Raw genomic sequence first — 23,580 nt, 5'->3', positions numbered from 1 at the left:
CATACTTCTCCAACTACCCAGGTCATGTACTAATTGTGGCCATGTTGTCCCATGTTGATAAAATTGCATAAACAGGCCTGGAGTGCGGCCGGATCCCGGTGACCAGAACCGGTAACGCACTCCCTCACCAGAGCAGGATTGGCCACCCTGGTGCAGTACTCGGCCACAACCTCTTATATGTCTTCTCTATCCCTGCTTAAACTAAAACGGAAGAACGTGTGAAACATTTTTCAGGGCAGTACTTACTTGTGCGTTCTTTGTTTTCGTAGCTTTCACTTCGCTGCCAGAAAGGATTGTTCACGACTCCGCAAGAGCATCTGAGTCAGCAGGCGTTTGTTGTGTTGCGACACCATGTACCCGAGCACACGAGGGTTGGACTAACCCGCGTTCCACCGTGCATGGCTTAGCCGTGCCCGGGAGAAAGGAGATCCTGAGGGTTGAGCCGATGCCGAGTGTTTGGGCCTTTAAGGACCCTCGGCGGAGTTAACACCCCCCTTTGTCCTCTTCTTCACGTAGATGACACCCTCGGACTGACCCACGCTGGGGAAACTGGTAGTTGCCTTTTCCTGTCCTGCACTCCAATTTTCGTATTTCTCTATTGCTTTAAATCTTTCCTGTCCTCCACTCATTTCTATTTACTTCCGATCTTCCAGGCAGCATGGGCTAACCTAGTGTCAGTAGCCAACGTAGGTTATGTTATATTCGGTTAGAGCAATAACGTGCAGCTGGCGCTTGCAGGACCTCTTTTTACAGGCCCTGCTGCGTCCCCTTGTACGTCTCCATGGTGGGTAGCTGGCATTGCTGCCGAAAACTACACGTTCATCCCACTGAAAAGAGCGCGCACTTATGAAGACTTCCAGTTTTCTCGTCGCCTAAAAGAATCCTTCCCCCATTTCATGCCATCCACTCTGAAAAACCAGAAAAATGACCACGAATAATTATTCGAATTCTTCACGAATTCTTTATTTATTTTCATACTATAAGCCCTGCCGGGCTGTTACAGGGTGGGAATACAGAGCACAAAGTTCCCGCAAAGAACGCAGTCAAGTTTTTTTTTCAAACGAATCAACCATGTTATTTCTCGGAAACACACAAGAATTCAAGTGATTCCACTCAGCAATTGTCTTGACAATGAAAGAGTGCTTAAAGACATCAACTCTTGGCACATAAGGCATTATAGCGTAATTGTGATTAGTTCATGGTGAAACCCTTCCAGGAGGCTTCAAGTACAAACTGGGATTCAGGTTCAGCTTATTGTTATAGAGTTGATATAAAAACTTAAGGCGTGCGATTTTCCTGCGCACAGCCAACGTAGTGAGACCAACTCTGACGAGCATGGAGGTGACCGAGGGAGTTCTGTCGTAAACAGAAAAATAAACCTAACCGCCATTCGCTGAATGCGCTCTAATTTATCTGTTATGTATTGTTCATGATGGCCCCAAATTACACAAGCATGCGCTAAATTTGGTCTAACAATGGTAGTGTATGCCTTAAGTTTAATATCTGGTGCAGCATCTCTTAATTTACGCCGTAACAAAACAAGCTTGCGCTGGGCTGATCCACATATGTTTTCGACGTGTTCATTCCAGTTGAGGTTACTAGTGAATGTTACGCCAAGATATTTCAGCTTTGTGGAACGCTTAATTACATTATTATTTACAGCGTACGAAAACATGAATGAAGTTTTCTTATTCGTAACTGTCATGCGAACAGATTTATCAAAATTGATTTGCATATGCCATTTTTCACACCAGTTATAAATTCGACATAAAGCATCATTTAGTCGTTCTTGATCAGAAACACTCTTAACGCGGCAAAACAAGAGGCAATCACCGGCAAACAACCGCACTTCAATCATAGGATGTACATCAGTTGCGATATCATTAATATACAGTAGGAACAAAATTGGACCCAAAACCGACCCCTGAGGTACACCTGGTGATACAGGAAGGAAAGAGGAGCACTCGCCATCTATTTCAACAAACTGTTGTCTGTTGTGTAAGTAAGCCTGAATCCACTTAATAATTTTTGAATTTACATTATACCCATAAAGCTTTTCAATTAGCTTGCTATGGCTAACCCTATCAAATGCCTTTGATAAATCCAGAGCGATAACATCAATTTGTTCGCGACAATTAAGAGCCTCTGCAAAACTGTGTATTGTTTCAAATAATTGCGTGACAGTTGACAGACGCCTTCGAAAGCCATGTTGTTTGTTGTAAAAAATGTTATTGTTTTCAAGATATTCGACTAACTGTTTACTAATTATATGCTCTAAGATTTTGCAAGCCGTACAAGTCATGGATATCGGACGGTAGTTCCCAATGTCTAGCCTGTCTCCAGCCTTATAAACAGGCACAATCCTTGCTAATAACCAGTGACTTGGTAAGGCACCATTTATTAATGACAGAGAAAAGATTTTAACCAAGAAGCATGCAATCCATTCACAGTATCGCTTTAAATACTCATTCGGTATTTTGTCAGGACCAGGAGACTTTTTTACGTCCAATTTTAACAACATGTCAATTAAACCTTCTTTAGAGATAAAAATGCTATTATTAGCGTAGTCCTCGCATTCTAAATCTATTACAGCACTCTCATCTCTTCGGCTGAATACAGAACCAAAAGAGTGTTGAATTCTTGGGCAATAATTTGAGGATTGTTGCACACGGTATCATTTACAACTATTCCATTGATTGTAGGCTTTGATCGGGCAACGTATCGCCAAAATTTTTGAGGTGATGTTTTAAGGTAACTAGTCAGTGTTGTAGCGCAGAAACACGTTTTAGACGCTCTTAACTTCTGGCGAACTTGGGTGCTAAGGGCCGATATTCTCTCCGGATTTTTCAGTTTTCGTTGCCCCGCATGACGTAGCTGACGTTTTAAATGTATTAACTCACGAGAAACCCATGGATTGCTTTTATGTAAACGCTTAGCTCTTTTTGGCACAAACAGAGATAATGAACTGGTCACCACCTGTGTAAAATACCTCCATAATTCATCTACATAATTTTCTTCCGGCATACGGTCCAAAGCCAATTCTAAATAATCTAGGATGGCCGTATCATCGGCTCGGTTAAAATTATAGACATGAGCTATCCGGTTTTTATTTAAACATTTTATATTTTTAGAGTGCCTACGACCATATTATGGTCCGAGATTCCTTCCCCCACTTCAATATCATATCCAAAGGTACTCTCTGATAAGAATAAGAGGTCTTCATGAATTTTTCACGAATTTCTTGTTTCAATATCTCCAACTGAGGCTACTCTACCACCTTATGAAGCAACACGAGAAACTGTCTAGTCTAGTATCATTTGGAGATGTTACAGTGACCGTGACCACGCGCCGAACTATGGACACCACTCGTGGCATCGTTTCCAATGCTGATTTGATGGAGCTGACTGACGCTGAACTACTAGAGGGCTGGTGTGATCAAAATGTGGTCAATGTCAAGAGAATTAAGATGAAGCGCGAAGGAAAAGAGATTGGAACTAAGCACCTAATCCTAATTTTCGGATCAACCATGCTGCCTGAGATCATTGAGGCAAGCTGCGTAAAGAGCCGGGTCAGACCCTGCGTGCCTAATCCTCTCCGATGCTTCAAATGCTAAAGATTCAGCCACAGTTCACAGAACTGCCGATGCCGACTAATCTGTACCAAGTGTAGTGCCGTCGAGCGTCCATCTAAACCTTGTGAAAACACTTGACACTGTGTCAACTGCGCTTGGGAGCAGGCCACTTGCTCGCGGTCCTGGGCGTCATGTATGAAAGAGAAGAGAATGGTCGCACTTAATGTCAAAGGAAACATACCATTTAAAGAGGCACGCAGGCGGATATCATACTTGCCAAAGAACATCTTTGCCGAAATGGCGCGAGAGGCGGCAGCGCTACAACGGCTTCCGGCAGCTGCCGGGCGCACACGCAGTGAACTGCCAGCGACGCCATCCGCCCCCTTGGCGGTTGCAGCTAGCGCTGCTCCACCACCCCAGTAGAAGGGGTCCTCGACCTCCGGGCTGGTGGCCTCAAAGGTCTCTTCCGACGCGTCGAAGCCTTCACGTCAAACACGGCGTTCCCGGCGCCTCGCACGAGGCTGTGGACGCAACAACCAGCCAGACGGCGCCGCCAGCCACTAAGGAGCGGTGAGACTCTCGAGATCAATCCAGAAAAAAACCTCGTGTCATGGCGCCTGGAAAGGGCCCGTGGGCTAAGCGCCGTCTTTTAAGCACACATGACGAAGTATTTTTCTCACAATGGAGAAACAAATTCTGCAAAGAAATGTCAGAGGAATTCATGCCGTCTACAACACCACGGAACTCCTACACAAACATAATCCAATGTTACTGTGTGGTGAAGAGACACATCTGAAACTTACACACACAAATTATCTTCGTCACTATGCCACCTCTTGTAAAGACCGTGATGAGCATAACGCCTCCGGTGGTGTAGCAATAGCTGCCGACAAGTCAGTAGCTTGTCAACAAGTCGCCCTTCACACTCCCATTGAAACAGTGTCCGTTCAGGCAAATTTTTTCAGCAAATTGCGAAATGTATATTCCACTTATGTAGCCACGAATGATCATCTCGTGAAAACAGACTTCTCTGACCTAATTTATAAGCTTCCCGAATCCTGCATACTCGTGGGAGATCTTAACGCCCACAGCATGACGTGGAGAGACTCACGATGCGACGCGAGAGGCCGATTCATAGAAAACTTCTTAGTAAACTGCAGTGCATGCCTGTTGAACAAGAAGGAGCCGACGTAATCTTCATCACAATTCATATTCAATAGACTTATCGATCGGGTCTGCTTCCCCATTTCCTGACTTGGAAAGGAATATGATCAAAACTTCATTCAGAAGTGACCAGTTTTCATGAATTCTAAGCTTAGTAAAACAAGACGACTCCCCTGTTCATGTCCCTAGGTGTAATGGCCTCTGCCCATCAGAAACTTCTTAAGGAATCGGGCTTTTTTGTCAGCCAATTTATAGAGATAGCACGGTAGCATATTTTACCGCTTTTATCACTGATGCAGCATAGAAATACATACGGCAAACTACTGGTCGCTCGTACAAATGACGAACTATTTGGTGGAGTCAAGACAACGAGAAGTTGCGCGAAAAACAAGATAAAGCATCGGGCATACTCCGTCAGTCGCCAACTGCTGAAAATTTGATCGAGTTCAAATACAATAAATCATAGAGCAGGTGGTGGCGACAGTAAGCTGAGAGAACGAACTGGGAGAGTTTTCTTCTAAACACAAATTCCCGCACACAGGAGCCAAAAGTTTGGAATGGGCTTAGAAGGCTTAATATTCAGCAAACCCATCAATTACCCCTGGTCGGCGATCAAGAAAGCGCCTTGAAAGATCAGGCAGACACCCTTCGGGAGAACCCTGAGCGCGTATCTAGCGCAATTATTCATTCTAGGTAGTTTCGTAAATATAAACAAATACCAGAATGTAAGGCACTCGATCGGCAATCTAAACCGAATGAGTGTTATACATGTCCACTCAGCACTGCGGAGCTGAGAGCCTCATTGAATGCATGTAAGAGCTCTGCACCCGGAGCTGACAGGATCCTATACGACACGATAAAAAATTTCCACAAAGACAAACAAATAGCTCCACCAGCACTTTTTAACAACATTTCGGCTTCCGGAAACCTCCCTTCAACACGGAGAGACGATATTTAAGTACCAATATTGAAAGAAAGTAAATATCCACCTTCACTTTGATCAGTCTTGTCTATACGAGGTGGTCCTTTTACAACGGACCACCTCGTACGCAAGGAGTCAAACATGCGTGAAGTTTTCATTCACAAGGAACGCTATAACATAAAACTATTCCAAACTTTTCTATTCCAATTCTGGAATCAGCCCTCCGCGAAAGGTCAAAATCGTTTTTGGACCGCCCCCACTTCACCTGTCTATCACGCAATGTCACGAAAGCCGCGATAGCTCCCCATCTGATATGACGTGATATGACGTAATTATACATAATTTCGCCGACCGAAAAATAGTTATTTCTCATTCGACGTCTTTTCGCCATTAGTCCTCGGCCATTGGTAAAAAGATTTCGGGTTGCACCCACTTCACCTGCCTGTCACGCGGCGCCACCAAACAGCAAAACCTCACCGCCTCAAAGTGACGCGTACGCGTTAAAGATGCATTATTATGCCGAACAAAACTGAAATTTTTTTTCTGAATAGCCACAGGCTGCCCCGTTCCGAAAGGAATAAAAGATGGCTGTCGCCGATCACTCAGGCACTGGCTACTCGCACCTCCGAGAAAGCATGGGTTTATTTGCGTATAATGAAACTTTTTGCGTGGCCGTGTAACTTTTTCGATCACTTTGGGCACGTTTACGACCTTCTTCTGCCAACTCTTTTTTGCTGAGGATCCGTTTTAGCGTCTTTCTTAAGCTTCCGTTGCATGCCGCCGCAATTTTCTACCAGCCACCGCAAGCTAAGCGGACCGAAAGCGGACCAATCGCAGACGCCGGCACCGCTCTCTTCATCCGGTTATCAATTTTAAGTGCAGTGTCTGGGCCCCATCGAGCCCCTCTCCACATGAGCGTGCCCCTCGCCTCTTGTCAACCAATCAGATAAGACAAGCCTCTCATTGTAGGCAATGTTATTCGTCTTTCAAGCAAACAAAAGTGACCTATGAACGAGGAGAGCATTTGATTGGTCTGTTCAGACAACCCTGCGGTTGACTGCCCGATGCTTGCGTCAGTGGTTACGCAAAGTTGACGTCGGGGGCATGGAAGAAAAACATATTATTGGAATAGTTTTTCGATATAGGGCCCAATCAGTACTTTTAGTCTATATTTGTCGATATGGAAAAGGCGTACGACATGGCGTGGCGCTACGGTATATTGAGAAACTTGTAGGAGGTGGGTATTCGCGGAAACACACTTAATGTTATAGAAAGTTACTTGCCCAACCACATATTTCGTGCCAGAATTGACAATGCTCTCGTCATGTCGTTTCTCCAGCAAAGTTGGGTGCCGCAGCGTGGCGTACTTAGCTGTACTTTCTTTTCTGTAAAACTGAATTAATTACGCTTATCAATTCCACATACAATAGCTTATTCAGTATACGTTGACGATGTGTAAATAGGTTTCATATCATGTAATCTTTCAATTTGCGCGAGCCAGGTTCAGGATGGCCTGAACAGGGCTTCAAAATGGGCTAATGAAAATGGATTCAAGTTAAATCCGCAGAAAAGCTCCTGCATCCTTTTTACAAGGAGTAGAGGCTTGATCCCAGATACTAATATTTAACTCGATGGACAGCGCAACCCACTGCATACACAGCACACATTTTTGAGTGTCACACTAGACTCTAAACTATCCTACATAGCGCACTTCAAATGTATTAAGAATAAATTTCTAAACACAATGAATGTTCTCAAAGTTATTTCGCAAACAACATGGGGTAGTGATAGGAAGTGTCTGACAAACCTAAAGAAGAGCCTCATACAATCCCGTCTGGATTATGGCGCTGTGGTCTACAGGTGTATCAGTCTCCCGCCCCGAGCACGCTAAAGATACTAGACGCTGTTCGTCATTTAGGGATCCGCCTGGGCACAGGCGCCTTCAGTACGAGTCCTGCACCAAGTCTCTATGTGGAATCAAGCGAGTTGTCACATGAGCTTCAAAGATCGTACTCTAGTTTTACGTGTTTCTTGAAAGTCCATTCGAACTCTGAACATCCTTGCTACGCGCCTGTAAATGACATGACGTGGCTACGCTGTTTAGTAATCGCCCCACATTCATACAACCTGTATCGCTGCATGTCAGGAGACTTAATGAAGAAATGGGTGTTTCCCTTCTAGAGCTTCGTCTGAAGACACCAGCAAGGACGTTACCACCATAGCACTGGGATGTCGTAGAAAGTGACGCGTCAGTTATAGAAGTCTTGAAGCACTCTCCTCACAAACACATTAGAATGTACTTTCTAGAACAGCAAGCGAAGTACTAATGCACGGAATTTTACACGGATGTATCAAAGTCACATGCGGGTGTGTCCTACGCCACAGTTGGCCCATCACTCTTGGAATCAGATGTCCTACACCCTCTAACCAGCATCTGTACGGCTGAGGCATATGCATTAACGTCGGCTTTATAGCATATTCTGCTAAATTTAGAGAATGAAAATATGTATACGGACACGTTAAAAGCGTAGTTAATGTTTGGGAGTTCTAGTTGCTGTGGCTGCAGCTAGTTCATCGGCAAGAATATTAGCTTGAATACTTCTGTGGCTAGGAATTCAGTATATCAAGGGTACACATACGTTGTTCGGCTGCCTAGCTTGTGCACAGAAGCGAATACAGTTCTATTATTACAGGATTTCTGTGCTTTTGTAGAGACATAAAACGTATGCGTAGCTGTCGCGACAATAGACCTGAAACCTTTCCTGATGAGAAAACTAAGTTATTCGCCACACCTATGGGATGCTGAAACGTGTGATAAGCTTCGCCGAATTAAACCAGAGTTGTACATTGGGCCATCAGCAACCAAATCACGGAATGCCGATGTCCCCTCAACTCGACTAAGATAGGACAAACGTGCAGCACAGAAACACACCTATTGACAATGACGATGACTATTGGCCCTGAAGCTCCCATCTGTGGTAAATGTAGTGAGATTTGACCGTCATCCGCATCTTAATGGAGCGCCAAGGAAAAGACGCTGAGAGGAAAACACACTTTCCTTTGGCTTACAGACATCTCCCTCTGCATGCATTCAGCAGTGTTTCCTGGTAAGGAAGCAATGTTCAACGCGAAAAAATGTATCAGATTCTTTCAGTTAAGTCCACTTGCTTCACGTTATCAGCCCCAAGAATTCGTGGCGCGGCCTCTCTTGAGAAGCAGCTGTACCGACGGTAGCATCTGGTACAGGGCATGCCTCCAGGCCCTTACTGTCGAAGTGCCCTGACGAGGCTGTACTGCTTCTGATAGCTCACATATCTAAGTATATCACCTCTTTGTAGCATATCTTTTATTTTTAATCCAATATATCAGTATACGCCCCATAAATCACTGTCATAATTTCATTTAAACGTATATTTCGCGCATTTTAGAGCGAGTTCCTTTAGGCCACTTTACAGCCACGTTAAATATACACCGGACATTGACTACTACATGCAAGGGCCTTCAGTGGCCCTTGCACCATAATATACCATTATTCATCATCATCAATGTTGTTTACGGGTTAGACTGCCCTGCTTCTAGTGTTTGTTATGCCATTGAATTCTAAACTAAAATTTCTACAAGTAGTCCCAGCGTGACTAATTATTCAGTGACCAGTGAAATTATGAGTAGTAGGAAAATTTTCCTACGACTTGGCACTGATAACTAATTATCCTTATACTTAAGGAACCATAAACGTAAAGAATTGTACAACTTCCGGTGCCGCCATTTGTAGTAGAGATTTTCTGCGCCTTCGACGTTTTCCTGTGACCAATAAAATGTTTTCTAATGATGAATTAGCCATTTTGTTGCATAAGGTTTAGCGCATCAACCACGAGACTTACGAAGGCATGTTCGGTGAAACATAAATGACGTTCGGTGGCACCTTGTGTGCGTAGTTATGTTTTTTATATTTTAGTTTGGGATTTTCTTCATTCAGTGTCGAAAAAACAGGCGAGCCGTAAAAAATAACGGGGAAATAATAATGTTTTCCTGTACACAACAAATCTGCAAGGAAAGATAAGCTTCAGGAGCGTTGACCTCGGAATACACAAAGGTGCTCGAAGCCGGAGTGATGACAATTAGTCAAGGCCATGTAATGCCCGCCAACCAAGAGCGCCAGCTTTCACTCTTCTATTCATTTCCCTGTATTTAAAAACGCGCCTTAACTTCAGGCTCGTCCTCGCCATCCCGGCCCTGCGGAAGTGGATGTTCAGATTAGCTGTTGCAAGACCATCGCTACAACTGCTGAGAGGGGTACGCAGTGCTTTATTGAAGGTTGGAATGCTTGTTTTGAGTTGTTCTTTACTGAAACGTATGCTGTTCGGTGTGTTGTATGGGTGACTTCGTCGAATGTGCGCACTGTTCGCTTCAATTTGCTGAGCGCTTATAGCCTCCGCCTTAAGGAGGTATGAACCATTGCACTGTTTGCTTCCTTACTGAGGTACGAGCTATTGCTGCTGCTGCTATTTTTTTTTTGTCCACGGACGGACACAAAAAATGCCGACTACCGAGAGGCTAACAGCTTCGCTGTAAAATGGGCAGTGCAACGCAACGTGCGTAAGCTGAAAGGTGCGGACATATACTTTCAAAATGATTATTGCGCAGAGACACTTCGAAAACGTAAGCTGCTTAGGTCCAGCAGAGAGGCAGGCAAAGACGAAGGAAAAATGATAAGTTTGGTAGATGACATTTCAGTGGCACATCAGCGATCAGTCTCACGTATCGGACGGCAATAGGACAACCCGTGAAGTAAATGAGGCAAGAATTTCTCTTGGCTCCAGAGCTAACAACCGAAGCTTCATCGGTTCCGCCTCCTATCGTTAAATGCTCAGAAGTGTGTTAAAAGCGAAGGAGACCAGTGAAAGTTCGGTTCCTCACGATATTCGCGATGATGAAATTGCACCACCAGGATACCGCTCGTCTGGACGTGACATGGGTTCTCGAGGAGCAGGCGTGGTTGTTCTTGGAAAGCATTCTGTCGATATTAATTCCGGTGATCAAATCTCTGACGAGGAACGTTTCCTTCTGAACGTGTATTTTGTGGAATTTGACATTTTTTTAAGTGTACAGCTCTCCCGATGCAAGTGATGTGTACTTGTCAAAACTGTACGACCACTTGCTCAGCCCACGTAATAGAAATGTTATTGTGACCAGGGATTTTAGCCTCCCTGCAAATAATTAGGAACAACTGAAGCACAGATGTTCTAGAGCAATTGATGTCATCTTGGAAATTATGTTTTGCCTGAATTCAGAGCAGATGATGCCTAAGTGCACGCGTGCTAGGTTCATTCTCGACCTGGTATTTATAACAAATATTTAGTGGCGCGTTTTATACAGTTCGGTAGGGAATTCAAGATTATCATTTGATCTTTTTCATTGGGAGCTAACTAATAGCAGTAACCGCTTACAAAAATTTTGTTAGATATTTAGAACTTTTTTAGTGCTGGTGACGTTTCAGTAATAGATTATTTTAATTTAATGTCGATTTTAGGGTAAATAAATCGATACTTCATGGAAGAGGGCCACTGAAGCTGTCAAATTTTCTGCTATCAATTTACACCTACTGAAGTTATGCACAAGAGACGTTGTAACCCTTGTATAGCAAAATATATTATTCATACAAAACGTAAACTTAAACGGCTTCGCAAATTGGAAAAGAGATCTTTCGTTTTTATTTAACTCAAAATTATTTTATCAAAAAAATTAAGCGAGTCGCGAAGTGCCTACAGCAATCATATAGTTTCTCACTTTATTATATGGGAGCGCCAGAAGCTTCGGCGTATTTTGAAGGAAAGTAGACAGGGTGTTTCTAAAATTAAAATTGGCGACGGCGATCCACTGAAGTGCGACAAATTACAGACCATTTCAATAAATACTTTCATAGTGTCTTTACGAAGAGCGATAAAAATGCACCTTGGGAGTGCAGCATCATGCTTAGGCGATGGTCTAACAGCAACATCTTAATGTTCACCGAAAAAAAGACAAAGCTCAGGGCCGGGTAGTATCTCAGATGCTTTCCTGTGTCGGTACGTCGAACAAATATCTCAGTTTATGACAAATTTCTTCAATTTATAACTTGCCACAGATGAAATTACAGACCACTGGCGTGTAGCGCACATTCACAGACTCATATCTTTTACAAGTACATGTCGAATATGTGGTTTCGAAGCACATTATTTATTTTGCTGAAAGGCACAATATTTTGTCGTCTTATCAACATGGTATTTAAAAGCACATGTTCACAGTTACGCAAATTGTATTTTGCACATAACCTTGATATGGTGGGTCGGCTGAATGTCTTCGTATTAGTTTTTTCCCAATGCGTTCAATAAAGTGTCACAAAGGAATGTATTGCATAAATTGGAATGAGTGGGCCTTTCATAAAACATTATTAAATGGTTAAGTGCCCAACTTCGGGATAAATGGCGATTTGTACATGTTTTTCATCACTCTTCAGAACTGTTTCGTGTTACCTCTGCAGTGCCTCAGGGAAGTGTAATTGGACCACTAATGTTTTTATTTATGTTAATGACTTGGTAGACATGATCGATGGTAGTACTACGGTTGCATTCGACTGTTGGTGGACCAGTGTGTTGTTTGTAAGGGAATTGATACTCCGAATGTTCATATAATCTTACCAGAAAAGCAACAGACCGTTGGAGGCTGGTGTACTTGATGGGACATGCAATTAAGAAAACAGAAAGGTGTACTTTTGCGTGTTACCCGCCGTGGTTGCTCAGTGGCTATGGTGTTGGGCTGCTGAGCACGAGGTCGCGGGATCGAATCCCGGCCACGGCGGCCGCATTTCGATGGGGGCGAAATGCGAAAACACCCGTGTGCTTAGATTTAGGTGCACGTTAAAGAACCCCCGGTGGTCAAAATTTCCGGAGTCCTCCACTACGACGTGCCTCATAATCAGAAAGTGGTTTTGGCACGTAAAACCCCAAATATTATTATTTTGCGTGTTACGAGAAAAGAATAGCCCAAGCATCTTCACATACTCAATTCACCAGCGTGACATACTGGAAGTAGATAAATGCAAGTATGTCGGTGTTACATTGAATAACAGAAATACCTTGTCGTCCCATAAAGCGGCTATTTTACTTCCGCGCCACAAGAGTTGTGGTTTCTCAAAAGGAAACCAAGAAGCGGACCTCTTAGAGTTAAGCTTCTGGCAATACAATGCTTGCGTCAGGGCTAAGCTCGAATATGCTACGATCGTAAGGGAGCCCCACACCAGAAGAGATATTCGAGAGCTTGAACTTATGCATAGAAAAGCACAGTGCTTCGTCGTTAATAAGTGAAGAATGTCTGATTCACCCTTCTTACTAATGAGCCAACATAACATTCCGTCTTCAGAATCCCGTATAAGGGTCAGTCGACTGGCCTTGCTACAGGACTGTCTTGCAGGGAATATAAAGGCGAGTATACCAAACTGCATACGACCCCACACTGCTTGGACAACTAGACATACCAGTAGAAGGGCACTTCCTCCAATTTGCCGCCAAAACGAATGTACATACAGTTTTGATAAAATAGTGTCAGTCTGGAACGCTCTACCTTCTAGTGTTTTTGATACAAATAACTTTGTACGCAAATTGGGACGCATTTATTGTGGTTGTAATTATTGTCTCATGCCTTGCTTGCTTTAACTTAGTATTTTTATTCATTTTCTTGCTTGTCTTGTTGTTACTTGCTTTTTATCAGTCTGGATTGTTACTCGTATGGCCCTTGAGCCCTCCTGCATGGACCACAAGGTGGTTTTCAGTATTAATAAGTAATAAATCAAAATAAATAATAACGATTGTTGACAAGCATAATCGCATTATGTCACGTTAGCAGTTTCATATTCCAAACGGCCATCTTCTCTAATGGCTTGAAGAAAAGACTCAAATAACTGCTGCGTTCAAGAAAGCAAACATTACTAGCAAATTACAGGCCTATATATACCTTAACACGCTTTAGTAAACTTGTAGAAAATGTCTCAGTTACGGCCTAAAAGCGAAACATGGATTGAGATAGCAAATTAGCAGACAGCCGCACGAAGAAAGGATAGCACTTTTATCGGCCATATCGACTTGTAAACGTTTGCTTGCAAACTAAATTAATAACCATGGTGTCAGCGCGCACAGCAAACACGAACACGCCACACTCGATGACTGCGGACACTCACTGTCTAAACGCTCGCGTGAGGAAAACGGGGCAGCAGCAGCGAGCGAAGTGACATTCGTGCTGTCTGTCGCTTCAACGCAAAGCGAGCGCCGGGGAGACAGCACGCACAAAGGTACGAGCCGTCGATGTACCTAGACTGTGCCCCCAACGCATATCGCTCTCAAGATGCGGCCGCGTGCAGCCTCCAAATGCGCAGGCAGCCGGAGAGAACGGCGCCCCCCCCCTCCCCTACTCCCGGCGCATCGCAACGTTGGGTGCCTCGCGCGCGACGGAAGTCGGCGCGCTTCCTCTTCGCATTCGTCTTTGGCGCGGGCGAGATTGAGACGTCGGCAAAACAATGCACCTGTAGTGTCCATATAATTGCTATGGCCGTAAAAAGTAATTCAGCAGCGCCTCTCCAACTACCTAAATAAGTTACAGCTGCTAAAACCAAAACAATTGGTGTTCGTCCAGGATGTTATACTAACCTAGCTTTATTGACAATCACTCACAAGCTTAAATCAGAATTTCACAGGGGCCGATTCGTAAGATCTGTGTTTATCGATTACGCAAAATCCATTCACCTCCGTTAACCACAACACTCTGTTTGCTAAAGTAAGCGCACATGGCATAACTGGCCCTTCTTTAGAACTACTACGCATTTGTTTACACGACAAACAGCTGCAGGCTTGCAATTAGAGAGTCCTTTGTGACATCAAAATAATTAACCCTGGCGTAGGCTTGCAATTAGAGAGTCCTTTGTGACATCAAAATAATTAACTCTGGCGTTCCACAGGAGTCCATAAAGGGTCGCTTGTTATTCGTTATATTCATTAATAATTTTCCCAACTGTCTAACTTCGACAGAATTTCTTCCGTACGCGGACAGCGTCAGTGTTTTCACTTCTCATAATGACACCTGCACTCTAAGCGAGCGTTTATATGATGAGCTAAGTAATATCGGCATTCGATGCGAAAAAATTTATTGCTTATTAGCTCTCTCGATGTACCGTTCTACCAGTGTACATGGCGTTCAGCCAAATATTACCATCTAATGAGTGTTTATTTTTGTGCATTCAATTAGACTCATTTCTAAAGCTTCATTTGCATGTCAACTTCCTAAAAAAGAAAACGCCTGCGGTATCACAATGCTCTTCAAGAGTAGACACTACTTTCCACAGCATACTTCCATGCTTCCATTCTATTATGCCATTCACATATACCTACATTGCAGCACATCCAAAATAGAGATGTATTGTATTATTACGTCGGCTCCTTATAGTGCTCATGTTATCCCCATCTCCAAGGATTAAACCTTCTCTCTCGAAGTGAAATAAAGCAACCATGACATCGTTATACACAGCCTAATTGCCTAAAATCCACGTTTAGATAATCTCATTCGCAGAAATAGTCTTGCTAAGCCAACAGTGTTAGAGTTTATTTAGGAGATAATCTGTTACTTCCAAAATCACGCAGCGACTATGGCAAGAACACTGATTATATTGCAGCTTTAAAAATCTGAAAAAAAGGCTTTATCGGCTCATGTAAAATCTCCACCGACGTTATCATCGTTCCAGCGTTCACTTAGAACTTATATTGCAATCTTTTTAAAATGTACCTCCACGCCAATGTCTTTGTTTTCTTATCATGACTATATCCTGATATTACTCTTTATACAAAGTTCTTTTGCGTTAGAATGTGTTTTGTTAAGTTTTACTGCTTCAACATTGTATAAACTTGTGTGAAAAATCTGTATTCCTACTTGCAGTTGACGCCCTCTTATTATTGTATTCTTTATGCAGCTAAGAATAACAGGTTCCGAGGCAGTCCTGCTGGGAGAGGTGTATTTGCATAACGTCTCCTTTGTACATGTAGTGCACTAACGATACCACAAAACTGAGACACGAAATTGTGAGAATTTGCACGAAGCCCCTTCTAAAAAAAGAAAAAGAAATCCCCAACCTGTAATGTCTCCTAAAGCGAAGACAACTACGTGCTTTGAACTTTAATACCACACTGAGAAGCCCGAAGCCTGTAAATGATGATAATTATTAATATTAACTGGCATCCCCTTTGAAATCGCGCGGGCTCAAGTCATCACCTAGCCTGCTTGTGCTACTCAGATATGCTATCAATTCTTTTCGTTCTATCATTAATGTATAAATCTTTTTTAATTTTTCTATCTTGTGCTGCTACCTCTAAATTGTGGTTGAGCGCCACGGCGTTAAGATAAGAGCAAAATCTGGAGCAGCAGGCCTTGAAACATCTTACCAGCCAAAAGAAAATTCCCACGAATTAATAACGAATTTAGGTCGAAGAATCATTTGCACGTACTAAACTATTGCAGTTTTCATGTCTGCACTTAGCGATTTCGGAATGGAATCAGCTCCCAAGTAATATAGCCGAAATGACTGACCATATTATATTCAAACACTTAATGAAATATTCGGAAATTAGAAACATTAATATTTCTTCTTACATTTCTTCAGATGTCAGAGGATGTAAGATTATTGTTTGTATAATGTAAGAACTATTGGCGTCTGATGTTCTTGAATGAGAAGAGATGTAAAGGTTGTATGGCACGTACGACTTCATATAAGGATATTCGACTTACATGCACGTTGCCTTATACCTTTGTATATCAATTGTTATTATCTCCTCCCCCCCCCCTATATAATGCCCAAGCTGGGCCTTTAGGGTAAATAAATGACATGACCATTGAAATAATGGACAGTGCATAACAGATTCTGGGATTTTGCATGACTTCCTTGAAGACAGGTACTAAGAAATATTTGCATTGTTCATTCTGTCTCAAGTGTGTTGACTACAAGCCCTACTAGGTCTCCGCAACAAATTTAAGAGTTTTACGTTCAATAGGGAGTCAATCTGTCGCGCATTTACGCTTCAGAGCATGCGCGTCACCTGATCGAGAAAACGTTTTGTCAGTGACATTCAAAATTGATGATTATCTTGTTATATTCGGCACCTCTTCTGGTATCCATTAAAACAGAAGTTCTGCGGAGCCCATGCTCTGTGGAAATCGATGTTTCTCGAAGCATTTTGCAGGTACCTGGCTGCTATCCATCGTCGTATGGGGTTCCGCAAAGCGATATTTGGTGGACTAACGTGTATGTGTGAATCAAGTAGTTGTGTGAGTGGCTCGAGGAAACGTGTATGTGGCGACAGCAGCAATCTGACAGCCGCATTGAGGACGATCGTATGGCGGCAACGGCATTCCTGCGGCGACCGTTTGACGCGAGTTTGTGCATGCCGATTGTTGAATCTACGTAGGTACTCAACGGGTGTTAGAGAGAGAAGCACGGAATGTGACGTGATCTGCGACTAAATAATAGGCAATCATGCGTACCTATCTCTTCGTTATGTGCTACATGGTAAAGAGACGAAGGCGTTTGTACTTGGACAAATAAACATTGAAACATCATTAACTTGGCCGATCCTGAAGTCGCTACGCCCGCGCTCTGTTTCTACGTAGCGTTAGCCTCTACGAGAAAAGCACTGTTCCATGAATGTAGGCCGAGCGTTGAGATAAGAGCAGGTAGCACTGCCCCGGAACACACGAGCTGTTTCAGGGAAAGAAGACGAGACAGTGGCATGGAACGCACGAGCCGAGTCTTTAAGAGAGCTGGCTGGGTTCTACTCATTATTTGCCTCAACGCATCGTTGGCATACAAAGCGCAGTGTACGAGAACATTGTGCATGCTCCAGCGCAAATTTGTCGACTCAAGCTACTTCAGAAACTCTACCAGGGTAAGCCTATAACCCGCGCAAAACCTCAGGTAGTGAGCACGCGCAAGGCGTGGTAAAGGCATCCCGCAACCGAATCTCCAGGCGGGAGGGCACCCCTCCAACGTCTTCATTTTAGAAGCAAATGGAAGTAACCAGGTAGTTCCGAACTGAAAAAGTGCTTTGAGCGCAACGCAATTGTCTATAGATTCTCTCTTTGCCCAGTGCTTTTATTAATTTTTTTTCTTTTCTTTCATTCCTCCCTTAGTGCCAGGGCCTGTATTCGACTTCGTTATTACGGTATCCTACACAACCAATTTGACCATCGTTTCATGTCGTCTGTTCATAGTGGACGTTCAAGAAAAAAGCTACGTAGCTGCCTTGCTACGTCAGGTGACAAGGGTAGTAATATGGGCGTGTTGGTGGGTGATCATCGTATGGTATCTGGCATAACGCAGCAAAACAGGGACAAAAGAAGAAACAACAGACAAGCGCTTGTGTCCACCTGTCGGTTCTTGTGTCCGTGTTTTGCTGCGCCATGCCAGATGCCAGCTCTTGTGAGCCCGTGTTTCTACGTGATGACTACACTCTTTCTGTCCGAGGAGCTGTAGCGGAAATTTCAGTTTTACAATGCTATCTTTCTGAGATATAGGCATGTTCGCGAGAACGTTCTTATTGCCTCTCGTGGCACGCAGTTACGTGTGCGGCAACTTCGAAGACATGTATCCCGGCCACTCGAGCTACTTGGCGCTGCTGGAGTCGAGGCTTTACACGTACCAGAACCACGTGCTCGATGGCCACCCAGTCGAAAAAAACGACGAAGTCGGCCGTCACGTGATCATCGCTTTCCGCCGGTGCGTCGACGAGTACAGGTGTGCGCATGTACCCGTGGTGTGAATAAGGTGCATCCGTATAATTCCCAAGTCGCGTCGTTCTGCTTTTTTCCCTGCTTTATATATATATATATATATATATATATATATATATATATATATATATATATATATATATATATATATACAGCATTTTGAATGGACCAACCGTATTTAGAAATAAAAGCATGCATTCGCAGTTAGCTTTGGTTTATGTACCGAACAGTTTAGGTCGGTGGATCGACCTTTTTCACCGCATCACTTGGAAAAGGTCGGTCCACCGACCAACACTGAAAAATCATCCGAAACGTTGCCCGCCAGAAGCTCCAGAAGGTGTTTACAAGTGCGCAGCATCCACAGGCAGCATCCGCCGGTAGCATCTCTAGTCAACACTATTCTGGAGGAGCTACAAGGGGCATTGACAGTCACGCAACCACAAGTTACGACTTACGCCGCCGCCGCCACTGCCGCAGCTGGCGTGGCAATCGACCTGAGGACCAACTATATAGCATTTTGTGCTAACCATGTTTTACAGACAAACGTAAACGCCGCACACGCTGCTTCTCTGAAATTTGTCGATGACCTGGTAAGTATGCCACCCTATACAAGCGTTGTGGTTTCTCTGTGTGCTGAGTATGCGGACGATTTTGAAGGTGTTGTTGAAGGCAACCAATGCCTGCTCTTTGATTGAGACATCGGCACATTGAAGAAAGAAAAAAAAACGTGTGCAGCTTGCACTAGTGGTGCAAGGCTGCAGTCAACAACGGAGCCTGTGATCACCTAGCTTTTACGTGGCTTGCCTAAGTTGTTTGTAGGTTTTGCAAGGTTATGCTAGGTTTTCCTAAGTTTTTCATAGGTGTGGCTAAGTCCTTTCTGGGTTTTGCGGGGTTATGGTAGGCTTAGCTAAGTTGTTTCTAGGTTTGCGAGGTTATCCTAGGTTTTGCCAAGTTGTTCTTTCGGCGTGCTTGACGCTGGAAGTTTTCGAGCAGTCGCAGGCCGGGTTCATTTTTTCGGCGATGTCGAGCATTCAGGCGCCGACTCTCACGTTCCCTGGACTGAAACTCCGGATCCTTTACTCGGCGTCGCCTCTTCTCAGCCGCCGCTTCGGCGCGGTGTTCCGAATCAGCTTGGCGACCACGCAGCACTTCTCGCTTGGCAGTACGGCGCTCTTCCTGGTGAGCCGATTATTCTTCGGGCGTCCGGACTTTCTTCGGTCTTCCCATGGCGGAGTAGATGAGGCGAGAGGTATGTCGACGCGCCGGCCGTTCCGAGCTTTTACTCGCCTGCGACGTCACAACTCCGTCCTATGCGCGTGGGATGCGAGGAGGTTACGTAGCTCGGTGCTCTCGTAGGTGGTTGCTATGCAACACGAGGCGGCGCACAGCTGGGCTGAGTTTTCTGGTAACGCTTCACGGCGGAACTAAAGGTTAAACAGCTCTGCTGTTAAAAAAAAATCAAAGCTTCTTTCTTAAAGAAAGATGGTTGAACGCGAAGCTTTCCCCCAATGTAAACTAAGTCAAAGTTCAAAGCCAACTACCACGCAACGAACCCAAGATATGCTGAGCGACCCGATACTATGCATATGTTATTTGATTGCTTGCTTAGGATTGTATGTTTTGCAAGTTTAAGTTGAAGACAAATTTCGTTAAGTTGCATAGCCTTTATTTTAGGTCATGTAGCCATTGATTAAACACTCACACTTTCACGGACGACTCTACACTTGCGCAGTATTGCCTTGTGATCGCTGTGATAGACGGTCAGAAGCTCTGCCATCGTAACGTGACGCAGCCTGCTTGCAAACGCGAGATCAATGCAGGAACTATGTTACGTCCTAGGTCCCTGCAGCGTCTTCAATTTCAACGAGTAGCGATCTAGCGTGAAACTCTCAATCAATTTGCCGTGCTATTTCGCCACATCGATGTTAAAGTCACCGCGCACGAAGTTCGGCGTACTATGTGGTTTTAAGGTCTTCATCGTTTCTGCCAGGAACATTTTCACGGCACAAGGAGACTTGTTCGGTCTGATGTACACGCTGACGATCACAAGACCAGTAGGCACAAGTGTCCACAAGTGTACAAGTGTCTCCCACGTGGCTTCCGCATGCCGTTGCCGGTACACGGACTCGGCCTTACGGGCACGATCGCGTTCGCGCTTACGTTCGCGTACGGCAGCCTCTTCTGCCGTGCGCTGCACCCGCGGCCTACTCATGGTGACGACCGGAAATGCATTGCGTGGCGCGCGTAATGCAATGCATATATATATATATATATATATATATATATATATATATATATACACAGTTCATCTGAGTAGCGTGGCGTTCAACCATCTTTCTTTAAGAAAGGGGCATTCTTTTGCTGTCTCCGATAAGCAGGGAAGCTAATTAATCGCGACAAGGGTGGTGTCACGCCTACAGACGCAACTTGCACTTCCAGTGAACTTTGTACGCATGACCTTCTTTTGATGAGCTCGTCACTTCGCGCCGTTATCAGGCACTGACCGGGCGGCCAGTCGACGCTGGCGCAGTATTCCGAATACAAACGGTAATGTTCTACGCAGATGTGTACGTTGGCTTTCCTGCAGTGCGCTTTCGGCGCTTACGGACGAGTCAGTGAGACAAAGAAAGCTCATGGCTTAGTGCATGTTTACTTATGGAGTCGTCGGTTCACGCTTCGAACTGATCACCGTGCTCTTGTTGCATTGCTGTCTTCCAAAGGTTCTGATCAGCGTCCACTAAGAATTTCTCGATTGGTTGCTCGACTGCTTTAGTAGAACTTTGACACAGAGTACTGCAACGGTGACCACAACGTCATAGCCGATGGGTTGTCGTGTCTACATATTCCTCCTGAGGCTGAGCCAATTCGAGAAGAATACTATCGTTCATCACTGCATACATCACCAAAAGAGGAGTTTCGAACTGCTACACGGTGTGAGCCAGTTTCGCAGGTCTTAAAAGACAGACTAGTGAATGGGTGGAGGAATGCTGCCGACCTGCCACCAGAACTACAACCGCACACATTACTGCAGTCCGAATTATACTCCGTGGATAATCTTCCATTCTGCGGAGAATCTATCATTCCCCCATCATCACTGCGACAGAAAGTTCTCTCAGGTCCTCTCAAGACATTATATATTGTAGAACTGTATACAGTTGCTTTTTTTCGTCTCTAAGACATTTGTGAGTCTTAAGCTCTCTGGATTTTTCAAGAGAGGGGTGATAGCTTGACTTTGGTTTTTGATGTTATATCCTCAATTTTAGTTTCTACTAGCGCCACGCAGCGCCCAACCTTGTAAATGTACTGCGTCCTGTTCTCCTTCCCATCTTTTGAAATAAACATCAGTCTACATTTCGTCCTCGTCCGAAGAATGCTCTCCACGCCCTCGGCCGTTGGCCTACTTCCTAGGCCCCGCGTTCCGACCACCCCGTCGAAGCAGCTACAACTTATGAGAAAACAACAGTAACCAGTTTCACATTTTCAGCTTTGAGTACTTAAATTTGGTGGAAAGTATGCAGTTGTCAAAGGCGTGAAACCATGTACATGGGTTACATCCTTCCCACAATCAGCGTCTTACAGCTAGCCTCGATCAACTCAACGTGGCAGGCTTTCAGATTAGCACAGCTGTCTTAAAAGTGCGACCTAATTCTTTCTATCTTCCCGCCTCCCTTCCTGTTTCCTGGAAGCTCCTTTAGGCAGCCTTCGTAAGCAACAAGAGCTGCTGCTAAGTGTTAGCGCTTAGTGTAGTATACGGCTTATATAATATAGAGAGAATATATTGGCTGTTAAACACTTATGCTTCTACCTGTTGATACACACGTGACTCATATAGACGTATTTTGCAATTGTAACGCACAAATAATATGCCGCTATATATTACACTATCTCACCGATTTTGCGACATTTTCAAAGAAAGTGAAACATTTGCTGGTGTCTGTTGCAATTAGTTGTTTAAGTCTGAATAGGTGAGGGTTGAAGGGTGTCGTGAGGAAATCCATCAGATGTTGGCTGACAAACTAAAACGGCGCTTCTGCGGCTTGATATTGATGACCTGTTTGAATGTGGATTCCAGGAAACCACCAATGGTCGATTTTAAAAATTTTCGCTAGTGATATCGAGAGCGCCTTCCCCTAGCCACAATAACAACGAAGCACTGCGCTTCATAGACTGCGGTAATCGCGGCATTGGGTAACGAAAACCATGTGGTGGTGGTCGTGGTGAGCTGTAGCAAATGGCAGATTTACCGTGGGTATAGAGGCCGGCAATTGCTCCTCCTTAGCGTCTATTTCAACGTTACTGTTGTATGTCGCCAAATGCCCATGAAACAAGTCTTTCTTAGAAATGCACGAAGATTCGATACGAATGTACGTAAGATTCGAAGCTCCTGACGGGCTACAGCTGACCCTTCAGGGACCACAAGGTATTGGAGGCACGCATGCGGTGGGTCATTCTTTTGCAGGTTGTCAATCAGAACATCCTTCTCGCCTCGGTATTTTGGGCAAAACCACAGAAAGGTTTCAATATTTTTTTCTCCCTTCGCATGCAATACATTCAGAGAGCCAATGCGCCCAGTCTTAAATAATCTTTTGGCACATCCTATATTAGAAAAAAGGCGTTCGTACGTCATGCGTTACGGTATAGCCGATATTCTAATTGGCATTAAGAGAAAAAAGTGCACCTGGGCAGGTCATGTAATGCGCAGGCTCGATAACCGTTGAACCATTAGGGTTACAGAATTTGTACCAAGAGAAGGGAAGCGCAGTCGAGGACTGTAGAAGACTAGGTGGGGCGATGAAATCTGGAAATTCGCGGGTTCTAGTTGGAATCGGTTGGCGCAGGACAGGGATAATTGGAGATCGCAGGGAGAGGCCTTCGTCTTGCAGTGGACATAAAATAGGCTAATGATGATGATGTTCATATGTTACAACACAATCTTTCTCTCTAGCCTGCACATTCAGCGAGTTTTCATTGTCGCGGACGAGGATACATTACCAAAGAAAGTTTTTAAAAGCAATTCATAGCAAAAAACTTGTGAAGGAGTGCAGATGGCGTACTGAAAGAGCCAGTCCAGCTCGAATCATTTACTGCATTTGTGCAACGCTAATAAAAGTAGCGTATAAAG

At 44.3% G+C, this 23,580-nt stretch overlaps 1 protein-coding gene across 1 annotated transcript in view; it reads left to right on the top strand.

The window, feature by feature from the left end:
• LOC142558306 (endothelin-converting enzyme-like 1) overlaps positions 1-23,580 on the top strand; it is a 73,936-nt gene that overhangs the window by 3,379 nt on the left and 46,977 nt on the right. Inside the window, exon 2 of the mRNA XM_075670455.1 lies at positions 18,286-18,462. Coding sequence (XP_075526570.1) covers positions 18,286-18,462 — 177 coding nt within the window. The remainder of the gene's footprint in view (positions 1-18,285; positions 18,463-23,580) is intronic.

Source organism: Dermacentor variabilis, chromosome 9 (genome assembly GCF_050947875.1).
Source record: "Dermacentor variabilis isolate Ectoservices chromosome 9, ASM5094787v1, whole genome shotgun sequence".
In the NCBI taxonomy this organism is placed as follows: domain Eukaryota; kingdom Metazoa; phylum Arthropoda; class Arachnida; order Ixodida; family Ixodidae; genus Dermacentor; species Dermacentor variabilis.
Note: the sequence above shows the minus strand (reverse complement) of the source record. Positions and strands in the feature narration are given on the sequence as shown.